General features: G+C 47.9%; 1 protein-coding gene across 1 annotated transcript; it reads left to right on the forward strand.

Annotated features, from left to right (window-relative positions):
• The first annotated feature begins 2,486 nt into the window (after positions 1-2,486).
• LOC147734951 (olfactory receptor 8U1-like) lies at positions 2,487-14,280 on the forward strand. The gene is made up of 2 exons (XM_086952535.1): positions 2,487-2,970; positions 13,805-14,280. Exons 1-2 carry the CDS (start codon positions 2,487-2,489, stop codon positions 14,278-14,280), a joined length of 960 nt encoding a protein of 319 aa, XP_086808661.1.
• The last annotated feature ends 617 nt before the right edge of the window (positions 14,281-14,897 follow it).

The raw sequence follows: 14,897 nt of genomic DNA on the forward strand, positions 1-14,897 counted from the left end.
ATGAAAGATTGTACACATTGAAACATTTTCTCTGCGAAATATTTATCTACACTACATTTTAATATGTTTCTCATAATGGTTCTCTACACACTTTTATTAGTTTTAACACTTTATGTATTTTAGATCTCTTTGAAAAAGAAAATTTTCTAATGTCCCTTTCACCCTTTCGCATTCCTTAAGACAATTTCAAAGCTCAAAGCGAAGTGTTTAGAAAATCTTTAACTTTCAGGCTATTCTTGCATCAATGAACCCGGAAAATCCACAGCTTAACATCAGGTTCACCAAGTTTGTTACAGCAACAGCAAAAAATTTTACAAACATCGAGGCTCTGCGAGCCACCAATGGTTAACCTACAATCTTATGCATTCCCAAAAGAATAGCCGACCTGGCCTCGGCATATGTCCTGACCAGTCCATCTCCTGGAATTTCCTTAAAACATTGTATGTGGGGGGCTCATCACTTAAACGGACTGACACCCTTGGAACCCCACCACAAACCACGAACTATATTATTTAAGTAAACTAAATGCTGCTCTTATAAGTAAATGTCTGTATTTGACCTGATTAGATGGAAAGATAATTAAGGTTTAAAACTATCTTTATTAACAGGCTATTAGGCTTTTAAATTGACTTCATCGATGAATTATATATTTTTTTATTCCTATTGTGTTGGTATTAATGTAAACATTTTAAACTATTCATGACAGATGTTTTATAGTGCTCGCACGTTCTCTATTGTAATGAATTTTTAATCGAACAACAATGTAAACTTTCACTCTCTAAATGCCTTCAAATATATTTTCCATGAATTAAGGATGGGAATGCAATCTAAGATCTCTTATTAATACCTGGTATTCGGTGATGGATATTGGCCTTCTAATCATTAAAATAAATAATTATCACTAGGATGTGGTGGGGGAACTGTTCAAATATTGACATTGTTCACTGAAAATTATTATATATTATGAACTAGCAGCCCGTCCCGACGTTGTCCGGGAGCAATCATGGCTCAGGGCCCCCACCCGCCCTGACATTGTGTAACCTGCCCACGTCACTGCTCATGTCACATTTTCCTGCTGTAATGCCCTGTTTGGCACCTGCCCACGAGACACATTATTAGGACTTGTTGACTGTTCTACGCAGAGGGGTGACCTGGGTGCTCTGCGTGACGCACAGGCTGTGTCCACTACCTTTTTATATTTTTAATCCCCTCTATTTTCATTGTGTTGAACGTTACCCATCCACCTGCCAGTGATTAACATAACAGAACACATTGTCTACGTATGCTTTATCTTTCTTTCTTTATACATTCTTTGCTTTTATTTTTTATAAATGCTCTTTTTATTGACCCTCCTTTGTCTCCTTAATGTGAAAGTTCAGGTAGTTAGCGTCACAGAGTACCTGCTTGCCCCTCAGAAGTCCCTGTACTTTCCCGTCACTTCCCCGACAACTAATTGATTCAATTTCAAAGGAAATGCCTTTTCTGAGCAGCAGACACGCTTTATATTCACTGTGCTCATGGGCCTGATAGCAGTGCTCTGAGCGTTTCACAATTCCATGTTATCAGCACCTTACGCTCTCATCCGAGAAGAACACGGCAGCTGCTCCACTCTGGCGCACACCTGACGATTCAAAATCATTTTTAGCGGTTAGAAGCAATACATGGCTGCCACAGGTGCTATGCAACCAGCCTCTACCTTAACATAAAACAGCATACCAAAACAATGCAGAGATGGCATGCTTGTACCTTCCCAGCACTGGTGGCGATATCCGGACGGCTGCAGCAGGTGGCTGAAAGGATGGCAGTGGTACAGTGGTTGCCATGGGGAAGAAAGCGTAAGAGCTCGCAGTGTTTGCAGCCTTATAAACCCTGGTGCGGGCCCTTTAATAGGATAGCAAGTGCAGCTCCTCCGATAGGCCCTGGTACCTGCTCTCACTAAATTATTAGAGCCGTACAGCACAGTGAATATTCAATATCTGCAGTCCCTCACTGCCTGCCCACCGATCCTCACCGAATGTCCGCCGGTCATGTCCGCTGCTCCCCTGATCTCCGCCACTCCTCGTCACTGCTCCTCCCCGCGCTGATCTCCGCCACTCCTCCCCACGCTGTTCTCCGCCGCTCCAGTACGCCGCTCCTCGCGTGTACGCCACTCCAGGTGTCAGCAAGCACGTCGCGACTTGCGCTACTTTGAAGGGGCTTCTTTTTTTTTAGTTATATTTGTTAATAACGTATTTATTTTTAATTTATATAGCCTATGTCCATCTGCACACCCTGACGATTACAACGATGTTTCGGGTGTGTAGATTGGTGCTGTGGTTCCCGAGTTTACCCGCCTCAAAGTTCTTCCTTTATAATAGTAGTAAAGATAGTTGAATAAAGGGCGTCCTGCAATATTAGTAATTGTTGTACCTCTACGAGTATATTTACAATGGAGTCTTTAATCATCTATAATTTCTTCTTTTCCAGCAGGATCAGTTTTGTTAATAATGAAAGACGGAAATCAGTCTGTGGTGAAGGAATTCATCCTTCTCGGACTAAGAAATGACAAGAAGCTGCAGGCTCCACTCTTTGTGATATTTCTACTTATCTACATTAATATCCTGGTGGGCAATATTTCTATCATGACTCTGATTAAAATGTCTCTGAATCTTCAGACTCCAATGTACTTCCTTATCAGTAATTTGGCATTTGTAGACGCTTGCTTAACATCAGACCTTATGCCAAGACTCCTGGCCAATTTCCTGTTAGAGAGAAATGTCATTTCATTTCCCGAATGTGGGATACAACTTTTTGTGTTTGTCTGCATGGGAGGATTAGAGATTTTGATTCTTGTAGCTATGGCCTATGATCGATACACAGCCATCTGCAATCCACTGCTGTATCCAGTCATAATGACCAGGAAACGTTCTGTTCATCTTGTCATTTTGTCATATTGTATTGCCATCCCTCACGCGATGATGCATACCATTGGTACTTTGAGGTTGTCTGTAGGAGAGTAGGGTCTGCTATCCTATGGTCACCCCAAATTTTTGCTTTTTGCTTCACTGGTTTCTGACTTAATGTGGCTGTGGGCCTGCTAATCAGACCCACAGCCTGCTGTTCTCTCTCTAAATTACTGCCAATGCACTCTAGGTGCATTACGAATTGGAACTGGTTCACCTTATGAGCCCCTGTAATAGTGCACCCTAGGTGCCCAGGGCATAGGTGTATCCAAGGCCTACCAGGGGCTGCAGCACGTATTGTGCCACCCCTGGCTTGGCCCCCATATTTGACACAACTGGCTGATCACTCAGCTGGGGTAAGTCGGTGTAACCACCTCTTACTTAGGTACAGTATGTCTGTGCCTAACCCTAAACTGGACACATATGTTCCTATCAGCCACTCCTATGGAAGGCCTCATCAATCCTGGAGGCAGAGTGCTTGGAAATATGTGAGATGGTGCTCTGGCATGAGCTGAGCCTGTCTGCAGCTGTCGGGAACCACTCCCTAAGCTGTTCCGGGATATTGCCATACCATATACTCTTAAGTGCATTATAATCCTCGCGGTTAAATGCTATCTTTGGTTTGGCTTTATCAAAACATGTCGAGTAAGGTGTCATACGAATTGGAATACTATCCCCTCGCCAATTCTGGCGACGGGGATAGCATTCCACCCTTCTAGAGGGATACGACATGTGTGTAACCCTAACCCCGGTTAAAGTTAAACAGAGCCTCAGCTTCACAAAATGGACGCTGCCACCACAGACACAAGTCTGGCCTCCTGCTGCTGACCGAAACTCGGCAGATGGTGGCCTGGACAAAGGGTTTCCTGCCTTGGGAGGTGCGAGCACCACCCCAGACAGGATTTTGTGTATTGGGTAGGACAGGGCTGAATAGAATCAGACATGCCCGGGGCACACAAGGTGTCCCCGTGCATAGGCCAGCCCAAACCGGTTCTGGGGCCTTCCAGCCCCAGTCCTGGCGCGGAGCTGGACAAAGGAAAGGGGGTGTAACCGCCCCCCTTCCTGGTTCCTCCCAGAGGAGGGACCTAGTAGGTGATCCACCCCCTAGATTGGAATAAGAGGGGGAGCAGTGCCATTGCACAGCAGATCATCCCGAAATCAACTTAAAACTAAGAAGAAGACTGGACTTCGACATTCTGCTGCACAGAAGACTGAAGAAGAATCTCCCTTGTGGCCAAGGAGTGACCACCCTGTGAACACAGGCACCAACCAGCAACTCGACGTCTGCTTTGCCGCCGCCTCCCGCCGGAGCCCGAGCCCAGAGCCCGACAAGAACCAGATTCCCAGACCTCTCAGAGCCCGATCCACAGTCCCTACAAAGAAGGGACCCGTGGAGGCACCGAGTGACGTGGGACCGGACCTCTTGGAAGACACTCGTAAAGCTGACTGCGCAGCTTCTGAGGCATCCTCGACGTTGTGCTTTGGGGACTGAGAACCCCCACCACCGAGCAGCCCTTGCACCGAAGATCAGCCCCCCAGCATCTCCACGATCTGCGTGGGGCCCTTTTGCACTGTGCCACTCGACGCGCCATCCCGGCCACTAGCCACGCGGCCAGCGGCCATCTTGGCGACGAACCCGAAGATTTAAACAGCAGGTCTGGTTGCTCCAGACCTACCCAAGCTCCTGTAAAAAGGAGCACCCGCTCTGACCTTGCTGGTCCGAGTGAACAGCATCTTTCAACTTCTGCGTGGCTTGCACTTGCCAAGGCCTGTTTGCTCCGATCAGGTCGCCGACACCGCCAACAGCGAGAAGCCTACGTGGGACAGCTCGTGACCGACTCCTGGACGTCCTCGACCCCGGGTATCCACGTGGCTGCAGAAAGAAGCTACCCGACAACGCCTGTTTGCACCCGACATCGCCTGGTTCCAATCTGGTTCCACGGTAGTCACTGGCTAGTGACTTTGAACACTGTCCCCTCTGCTTTCAGGTCTTCAACTCTTCAGATCCACCCTTGGATCCACCGGAACTCTTCTCATCGAGCCGCCTGCAGCATCTTCAGCTCCAAGCACCATCGACCAGCGTGACGAAACCCGACACATCTTCGACCCTGTGCACCCGCTTCCTGTGGGTGAGGTAACTCAGCTCCGCCGGTGCTCCTGCACTGGTACACATCCCAAGGGCCTGTGTTTTAAGTTTCAGCTCCGTAGGTCACTCGGAAGGTTCCTAACTTTCTAACTTTGTGCTTTTTACGCACCATAGACTTTGTATTGTAAAGTGCGTGCACTTTGAACACTGCATCCGAGTCCCGTGGGCCTTTCCCGACTTAGTTAACTCCAGTCTCGAATAGCTCCAGCGATTCCCAAGGCCCTAGGCCTCTTCACTTTCCTCCTGGTATCTCTTATACCACTTATTTAGTATATGGTTTAGGTGGCCCCTAGGGCTCATCCATATTGTGCAACTTTTGTGTATTTTAAACTGTCTTGTGATTTAACGCTTGTGCTTCTGTGCTCATAAAGAGTCCAGGGGATTTTATAGTTAATAAATCAATATATATTTTCAATATATATCTGTGTGGTGTCCCTTTCATTTGGTATTCAAGGGGGTTGTGTGTGGTATAACAGCTGGCTTCACATGCCTTTCAGAGTTTAGCCTAAGACTGCTTTGTCCACGTTACCACTAGGATAACTGGTCTACAAGGTTGAATTACAACCATCATCATAAGGGTTGCTTGGCATGGTACAAAGTGATCACTAGAACTAGTGAGCATTATATACCAGGCCAACTTCTCACATTGGTGAGCAGCGGATTGGGATCTGAGCTTGCTGTTGTTTTACCATTACAATCTTTGAGATTATCATCTGAAAGATCACACAGGTACCTGCTAGGTACATATAAAACAAGACTAGTATACTTAAGTTCTACTGAACTTAGTTGTTGTAGAGCAAAGGGAGTAGCACACCCTAGCTACAACTACTAGATAGGTTTAGTAGGTAAACACCAGTGTAGGTAGATTGCAACACATCCACCCACACTAGAGCAATGTCTGGAACAGAGGGGTCCAGTGGACTTACTCCTGTTGAGAGTGACCCTCCAAGGGCACCATCCCAGTTTGCTATTTTTCCCTTTAAGGAATTAAGACAGCTTTGTGTCTTAAGGGGTCTGAAGACAGGGCCTTCCCCTACTGCAGACCACCTAAGAGAGCTTTTGGATCAGTCTGAAGCTCTAAAGACCTCTAAAGCAAACCCCACAGGGAATGCTGAAGGAGGCCATCCTTCAGAGGATGACACTGTAGACCCCCCTGCCCCTATCATCCTAGTAGATGAGGATGCCTCCATCACTGGAGCTCCTCAAGTAGATGTAGAGGAAGAGGAAGAAGAAGAGGGGGAGGAGGTGGAGAGCAGTGAGTCAGATGATGACAGAGATAGTCAGGTGCTGGTCAGTAGACTGAACCAGGCTAACTTAAGTCAACTTGGGAATGAATCAGGTAACAACCCATTCAGACCCTCAGGTGGACTTAACCAGAGCCATAGGAGGAGGAGGCATCACTCAGGTGAATCCAATACCTCCCATGTCTCTAGAGGCTCTCATGGTCACTCCAGAAAGGAGATGACTAGCCCTCAGAGAAGGGAACATGAGGCCAAGATGAGAGAGGCTGAGCTTAGGATCCAGAGGCAAGAATTAGAGGTTGCCCTGGCTAAGGAGAAACTTGCTAGAGCAAGACAGCCTAGAGAGAGTGGGGTAATAGAACCCACTGGTGGCAGCAATATCCACAAGGATAAAGACAGGTCTTTTGATAATAGAAACCTGAGTAAGATTGTGCCCCCCTACAAAGCTGGGGATGACATCCATAAATGGATTACTGCAATGGAGAGAGCCTGCAGAGTACAGCAGATCCCTCAGGAGCAGTGGGCAGCAATCTTGTGGCTCTCCTTTGAAGGTAGAGGCCGAGACAGACTCCTCACAGTTAGTGATGGGGATTCTAGAAACTACCTGGTCCTGAAGAGTGCTCTGATTGATGGGTTAGGCTTAACCACTGAACAGTACAGGTTAATGTTCAGAGATACCCAGAAGACACAGACTCAGGACTGGTCTGAATTTGTTGAGTGTGCCACTAAGGCTCTGGAGGGATGGTTGCTGGGAAGCAAGGTTACAGACTATGAAGGATTGTATAATTTGCTGATGAGAGAACAAATTTTAAATAATTGTCAGAACCAGCAGTTGCATCAACATTTGGTTGACTCAGATTTGACCTCTCCCCAAGAATTGGGAAAGAGGGCAGATAAATGGGTAAGAACCAGAGTTAAGCAAAAGAACCAGAACCAGAACCAGGGTGGTGACCAGAAGAAAACAGACCAGAAGGGTGGGGAGCAGAAAACTAAAGACCAGAAGTCTTCAACAGGGCCCCAAACTGAGACAGAGGGTGGGTCCCAAACTTCCAAGAAGAAGAAGAAAGAAGGTCAGAAGAAACCCTGGTGTAAAACTTGTAAGAACACCTCTCACTGGACAAGTGAGTGTAAAAAGGGTGGAGCCCCCAGCACTGCAGCCCCTAAGGCACCTGCACCCACTAGTACAGTTAGCAGTGTTGGTCCTCAAGCCAAGGGTTTAGTGGGAATCACTTTGGGAACTGAAGGAGATTCTGACCTAGTCAGAACTCTTACACAGGCTGTTCTGGTTTGTGAAGGGGACATAGATTTGACCCCTGACATAAGTCCCAGTAACCTGGGCAAATACAGACAGACACCTTTGATTAACAACAAAGTGGCTCAAGCTTACAGGGACACATGTGCCAGTGTCACTATGGTGACACCTAACTTTGTGGACCCTGGACAATACATGCCAGGCGATGATTACCTGGTGACCAATGCCAGCAATGTCACTACTACACATAGTGTGGCACTTGTTAACTTTTCCTGGGGAGGGGTAACTGGCCTAAAGAAAGTTGTGGTTAGTGCTGATCTCCCAGTAGAATGTTTGTTGGGCAATGACCTGGAGAACTCTCTATGGTCAGAAGTTGAGTACAGGACTCATGCAGAGATGTTAGGGATATCATCACATGTCCTTGCTGTGACCAGGTCACAGGCCAAAAAGTGCCTCTCTGAACCTCAGGTCTTGGATCCTGGAACAATGGACCAAGTACCTCCCAAGAAGAAGAACAGGAGGGTTAAGGCTGCGCCTTCCCAACTGCCTACAAGTGAGGATCAGGCTTCACAGGAAACTGATCTTGAGACCCCTGAAGGAACTGTCCCTGAAGAACTTGAACCTGATCAGGTTGAGTTTCTGGGGACAGGGGGACCTTCTAGGGCAGACTTGGGGCAGGCTCAGTTAACCTGTCCTTCTCTTGAACCCCTCAGACAGCAGGCTGCTGCTGAGGCTGCTGGGGATGCTCAAGGTGCCCATAAAGTATATTGGGACGATGGACTCCTTTATTCAGAGGCTAGAGACCCCAAGCCTGGTGCTACCAGGAGGTTGGTTATACCTCTGCAATTTAGGGGCTTCCTACTCACCTTGGCTCATGATATTCCTTTAGCAGGACACCTAGGCCAGAACAAGACTTGGGACAGGCTTGTCCCTCACTTTCACTGGCCTCACATGTCTGAAGACACCAAGGAGTTTTGTCGCTCCTGTGAAACCTGCCAAGCCAGTGGTAAAGCAGGTGGAACAACAAAGGCCCCCCTGATACCACTACCGGTGGTGGGGGTTCCCTTTGAAAGAGTGGGGATTGATATTGTTGGACCAATGGATCCCCCTACAGCATCTGGGCACAGATTCATACTGGTGGTAGTGGATCATGCCACCAGGTACCCAGAGGCAATTCCCCTTAGGACCACAACAGCTCCTGTTGTGGCCAGGGCCCTACTTGGAGTTTTCTCCAGAGTGGGGTTTCCTAAGGAGGTAATATCAGATAGAGGTACCAACTTCATGTCTGGATATTTGACAGCTATGTGGAAGGAATGTGGTGTAAACTACAAGTTCACCACTCCTTATCACCCACAATGCAATGGGCTTGTTGAGAGATTTAACAAGACCCTAAAGGGCATGATTAAAGGATTACCTGAAAAGCTCAGGCGAAGATGGGACATCCTTCTGCCCTGCCTTTTGTTCGCTTACAGAGAGGTCCCTCAAAAGGGGGTTGGCTTCAGCCCCTTTGAATTGTTGTTTGGGCACCCTGTAAGAGGACCCCTGTGTCTTGTGAAGGAAGGATGGGAGTTACCTCTCAAAAAGCCTAAACAGGACATAGTGGACTATGTACTTGGTCTCCGCTCCAGGATGGCAGAGTACATGGAAAAGGCATCCAAAAACCTTGAGGCTAGCCAAGAATTACAAAAAGCTTGGCATGACCAAAAGGCTGTCCTTGTTGAATTTCAGCCTGGACAGAAGGTATGGGTGTTGGAGCCAGTGGCCCCAGCAGCACTCCAAGACAAATGGTCTGGACCCCATACAATTCTGGAAAAGAAGGGAGAGGTTACCTACTTGGTGGACCTAGGAACTCCCAGGAGCCCCCACAGGGTGCTCCATGTGAACAGATTGAAGGCATATGTCAGCAGGGCAGACATGGGCTTGCTCATGGCTACAGATGAGGGACAGGAGGAAGAGAGTGACCCTCTCCCAGACCTGCTCACTCAGAACCCTGAGGATGGCTCAGTTGATGGTGTGGCCTTAGGTGGCAGCCTCACTGAACATCAGCAACATGACTGCAGACAAGTTCTACAGGCATACAGGCATATGTTCTCCTTGACACCCAGTCAGACTAACTGGTGTACCCATGTGGTGGACACTGGTGACAGTCTTCCTGTAAAGAGCAAGATTTACAGGCAACCTGACCACGTCAGGGACTGTATAAAGACTGAGGTGCAAAAGATGCTGGAATTAGGTGTCATTGAGCCTTCAGAGAGCCCCTGGGCTAGCCCAGTGGTTCTGGTCCCCAAACCTCACACCAAAGATGGCAAGAGAGAGATGAGGTTCTGTGTGGATTACAGAGGACTCAATGCTGTCACCAGGACAGATGCACACCCTATTCCAAGGGCAGATGAGCTCATTGACAAGTTGGCTTCTGCCAAATATTTGAGCACATTTGACTTAACAGCTGGCTACTGGCAAATCAGGTTAGCTGAGGAGTCTAAAGCCAAGACAGCATTTTCTACCCCTAGTGGGCATTATCAGTTTGTGGTGATGCCCTTTGGTTTGAAAAATGCACCTGCCACCTTCCAAAGGTTGGTGAACCAAGTCCTCACTGGGTTGGATGACTTTTGTGCAGCTTATCTGGACGATATTGCTGTCTTTAGCTCCACCTGGGAGGATCACCTGATCCACCTGAAGGAAGTGCTTGAGGCTCTGCAGAAGGCAGGCCTCACTATCAAGGCAACAAAGTGCCAGATAGGGCAGAGCAAGGTTGTATACCTGGGCCACCTTGTAGGTGGAGGCCAAGTTCAACCACTGGAGAGTAAGATCCAGACCATCAAGGACTGGTCCCCTCCAACTACCCAGACTCAGGTCAGAGCTTTCTTGGGCCTGACTGGGTACTACAGGAAGTTTGTTAAGAACTATGGGTCCATTGTGACTCCTCTTAATGATCTGACATCCAAGAAGATGCCCAAAAAGGTTCAGTGGACAGAAATCTGTCAAAAGGCATTTGATGACCTGAAGAAGGCCATGTGCTCTGCACCTATCCTGAAGAGTCCTGACTACTCAAGAGAGTTCATTGTCCAAACAGATGCTTCTGAGTTGAGAGTGGGAGCAGTGCTTTCACAGCTTAATGTAGATGGCCAGGACCAGCCCATTGCTTTCATTAGCAGAAGGCTGACCCCCAGAGAGAAACGTTGGTCAGCTATAGAGAGGGAGGCCTTTGCTGTGGTGTGGGCCCTGAAGAAGTTGAGACCATACTTATTTGGCACTCACTTCAAGATTCAGACCGACCATAAGCCCCTCCTATGGCTTAATCAGATGAAGGGTGAAAACCCCAAACTACTCAGGTGGTCCATTTCCCTACAGGGGATGGACTTTACAGTGGAGCACCGCCCAGGGACTGACCATGGCAACGCAGATGGTCTCTCCAGGTACTTCCACTTAGAACATGAAGACACAACTGGTCAAGGTTAGTCTAATGTCCCTGCGTTTGGGGGGGGGTTATGTAGGAGAGTAGGGTCTGCTATCCTATGGTCACCCCAAATTTTTGCTTTTTGCTTCACTGGTTTCTGACTTAATGTGGCTGTGGGCCTGCTAATCAGACCCACAGCCTGCTGTTCTCTCTCTAAATTACTGCCAATGCACTCTAGGTGCATTACGAATTGGAACTGGTTCACCTTATGAGCCCCTGTAATAGTGCACCCTAGGTGCCCAGGGCATAGGTGTATCCAAGGCCTACCAGGGGCTGCAGCACGTATTGTGCCACCCCTGGCTTGGCCCCCATATTTGACACAACTGGCTGATCACTCAGCTGGGGTAAGTCGGTGTAACCACCTCTTACTTAGGTACAGTATGTCTGTGCCTAACCCTAAACTGGACACATATGTTCCTATCAGCCACTCCTATGGAAGGCCTCATCAATCCTGGAGGCAGAGTGCTTGGAAATATGTGAGATGGTGCTCTGGCATGAGCTGAGCCTGTCTGCAGCTGTCGGGAACCACTCCCTAAGCTGTTCCGGGATATTGCCATACCATATACTCTTAAGTGCATTATAATCCTCGCGGTTAAATGCTATCTTTGGTTTGGCTTTATCAAAACATGTCGAGTAAGGTGTCATACGAATTGGAATACTATCCCCTCGCCAATTCTGGCGACGGGGATAGCATTCCACCCTTCTAGAGGGATACGACATGTGTGTAACCCTAACCCCGGTTAAAGTTAAACAGAGCCTCAGCTTCACAAAATGGACGCTGCCACCACAGACACAAGTCTGGCCTCCTGCTGCTGACCGAAACTCGGCAGATGGTGGCCTGGACAAAGGGTTTCCTGCCTTGGGAGGTGCGAGCACCACCCCAGACAGGATTTTGTGTATTGGGTAGGACAGGGCTGAATAGAATCAGACATGCCCGGGGCACACAAGGTGTCCCCGTGCATAGGCCAGCCCAAACCGGTTCTGGGGCCTTCCAGCCCCAGTCCTGGCGCGGAGCTGGACAAAGGAAAGGGGGTGTAACCGCCCCCCTTCCTGGTTCCTCCCAGAGGAGGGACCTAGTAGGTGATCCACCCCCTAGATTGGAATAAGAGGGGGAGCAGTGCCATTGCACAGCAGATCATCCCGAAATCAACTTAAAACTAAGAAGAAGACTGGACTTCGACATTCTGCTGCACAGAAGACTGAAGAAGAATCTCCCTTGTGGCCAAGGAGTGACCACCCTGTGAACACAGGCACCAACCAGCAACTCGACGTCTGCTTTGCCGCCGCCTCCCGCCGGAGCCCGAGCCCAGAGCCCGACAAGAACCAGATTCCCAGACCTCTCAGAGCCCGATCCACAGTCCCTACAAAGAAGGGACCCGTGGAGGCACCGAGTGACGTGGGACCGGACCTCTTGGAAGACACTCGTAAAGCTGACTGCGCAGCTTCTGAGGCATCCTCGACGTTGTGCTTTGGGGACTGAGAACCCCCACCACCGAGCAGCCCTTGCACCGAAGATCAGCCCCCCAGCATCTCCACGATCTGCGTGGGGCCCTTTTGCACTGTGCCACTCGACGCGCCATCCCGGCCACTAGCCACGCGGCCAGCGGCCATCTTGGCAACGAACCCGAAGATTTAAACAGCAGGTCTGGTTGCTCCAGACCTACCCAAGCTCCTGTAAAAAGGAGCACCCGCTCTGACCTTGCTGGTCCGAGTGAACAGCATCTTTCAACTTCTGCGTGGCTTGCACTTGCCAAGGCCTGTTTGCTCCGATCAGGTCGCCGACACCGCCAACAGCGAGAAGCCTACGTGGGACAGCTCGTGACCGACTCCTGGACGTCCTCGACCCCGGGTATCCACGTGGCTGCAGAAAGAAGCTACCCGACAACGCCTGTTTGCACCCGACATCGCCTGGTTCCAATCTGGTTCCACGGTAGTCACTGGCTAGTGACTTTGAACACTGTCCCCTCTGCTTTCAGGTCTTCAACTCTTCAGATCCACCCTTGGATCCACCGGAACTCTTCTCATCGAGCCGCCTGCAGCATCTTCAGCTCCAAGCACCATCGACCAGCGTGACGAAACCCGACACATCTTCGACCCTGTGCACCCGCTTCCTGTGGGTGAGGTAACTCAGCTCCGCCGGTGCTCCTGCACTGGTACACATCCCAAGGGCCTGTGTTTTAAGTTTCAGCTCCGTAGGTCACTCGGAAGGTTCCTAACTTTCTAACTTTGTGCTTTTTACGCACCATAGACTTTGTATTGTAAAGTGCGTGCACTTTGAACACTGCATCCGAGTCCCGTGGGCCTTTCCCGACTTAGTTAACTCCAGTCTCGAATAGCTCCAGCGATTCCCAAGGCCCTAGGCCTCTTCACTTTCCTCCTGGTATCTCTTATACCACTTATTTAGTATATGGTTTAGGTGGCCCCTAGGGCTCATCCATATTGTGCAACTTTTGTGTATTTTAAACTGTCTTGTGATTTAACGCTTGTGCTTCTGTGCTCATAAAGAGTCCAGGGGATTTTATAGTTAATAAATCAATATATATTTTCAATATATATCTGTGTGGTGTCCCTTTCATTTGGTATTCAAGGGGGTTGTGTGTGGTATAACAGCTGGCTTCACATGCCTTTCAGAGTTTAGCCTAAGACTGCTTTGTCCACGTTACCACTAGGATAACTGGTCTACAAGGTTGAATTACAACCATCATCATAAGGGTTGCTTGGCATGGTACAAAGTGATCACTAGAACTAGTGAGCATTATATACCAGGCCAACTTCTCACATTGTCCTTCTGTGGATCGAATAGAATCAACCATTTCTTCTGTGATGTTCTTCCACTGTTAAGGCTCTCATGCTCCAATACTGCTGTCAATGAGAAGCTGGTGCTTTTTTCAGCTGCCATCTTTTTGGTGGTACCCGTTGTCCTTATCCTCATCTCATACAGTTTCATCATTTCAACCATTTTGAGGATCCACTCCTCTGAAGGTCGGCAACGAGCCTTTTCCACCTGCTCATCACACTTTGCCTGTGTCACACTTTTCTATGCAACTGGTTTATTCATGTACCTGAAGCCCACTCACAGTTCCTTATTAGTGCAGGACAGTGTGGCAGCTTTGTTCTATACAGTATTGATTCCATTGCTCAACCCACTAATCTACAGTTTACGGAACCAGGATGTTAAAATAGCCCTAAAGAAGGCAGGAAAAAGAGCTTGTGTGTGGAAAATGGGTCGTGGCTTACAATGACATTTGTGGCCTCCCAGGTGCTGACATTTTGTTTATACAGGAATGCTGCACTGCACTAATTTTGAGATGATTGGGAAGGAGCTTTTACTTGACTTATAAAATATATATTACGAAATCTATACTTCATCTTGCCCTTTTGTTTTTTCTGGATTATTGAGGTCCCTACTTGGAACTAGGTCTAGGCAAAATTTTCTTAATTTCCTATGAAGAAACCATGCAAAATGCCCAAAACATTATGCAAAATTAAACGAAATGATATTTTCGGATTTGGAGTTATTATTAGAGCAAAATGTATCTTTGTATACATTATGGATGTAAGAACGAATTTTGAATTAAAAATAAAAAGCATAAAATCGCTTATGATGTAAAGAACAGCAGATCACGTTCTTTTAGTTTACTTTGTTTCCATGATACCACAAAAGGATTTTTAACCGAATTGAATATTAATTACATGACCCGGCATAATGTTGTAATGTCTGCTTTTTGTTTAACAAGCATAATATGAAATCCTGGAGACAATGCAACAATTTGCTGATGTAAACAAAATTTTATGTGGTCCTACTTGAATCTAGAGATGCCCTCTATCACTGTGATGTGGGAGATCAAGAGAGCTCTCT

The sequence above is a fragment of the Lissotriton vulgaris genome, chromosome 1_2 (assembly GCF_964263255.1).
Source record: "Lissotriton vulgaris chromosome 1_2, aLisVul1.2, whole genome shotgun sequence".
Lineage (NCBI taxonomy): Eukaryota > Metazoa > Chordata > Amphibia > Caudata > Salamandridae > Lissotriton > Lissotriton vulgaris.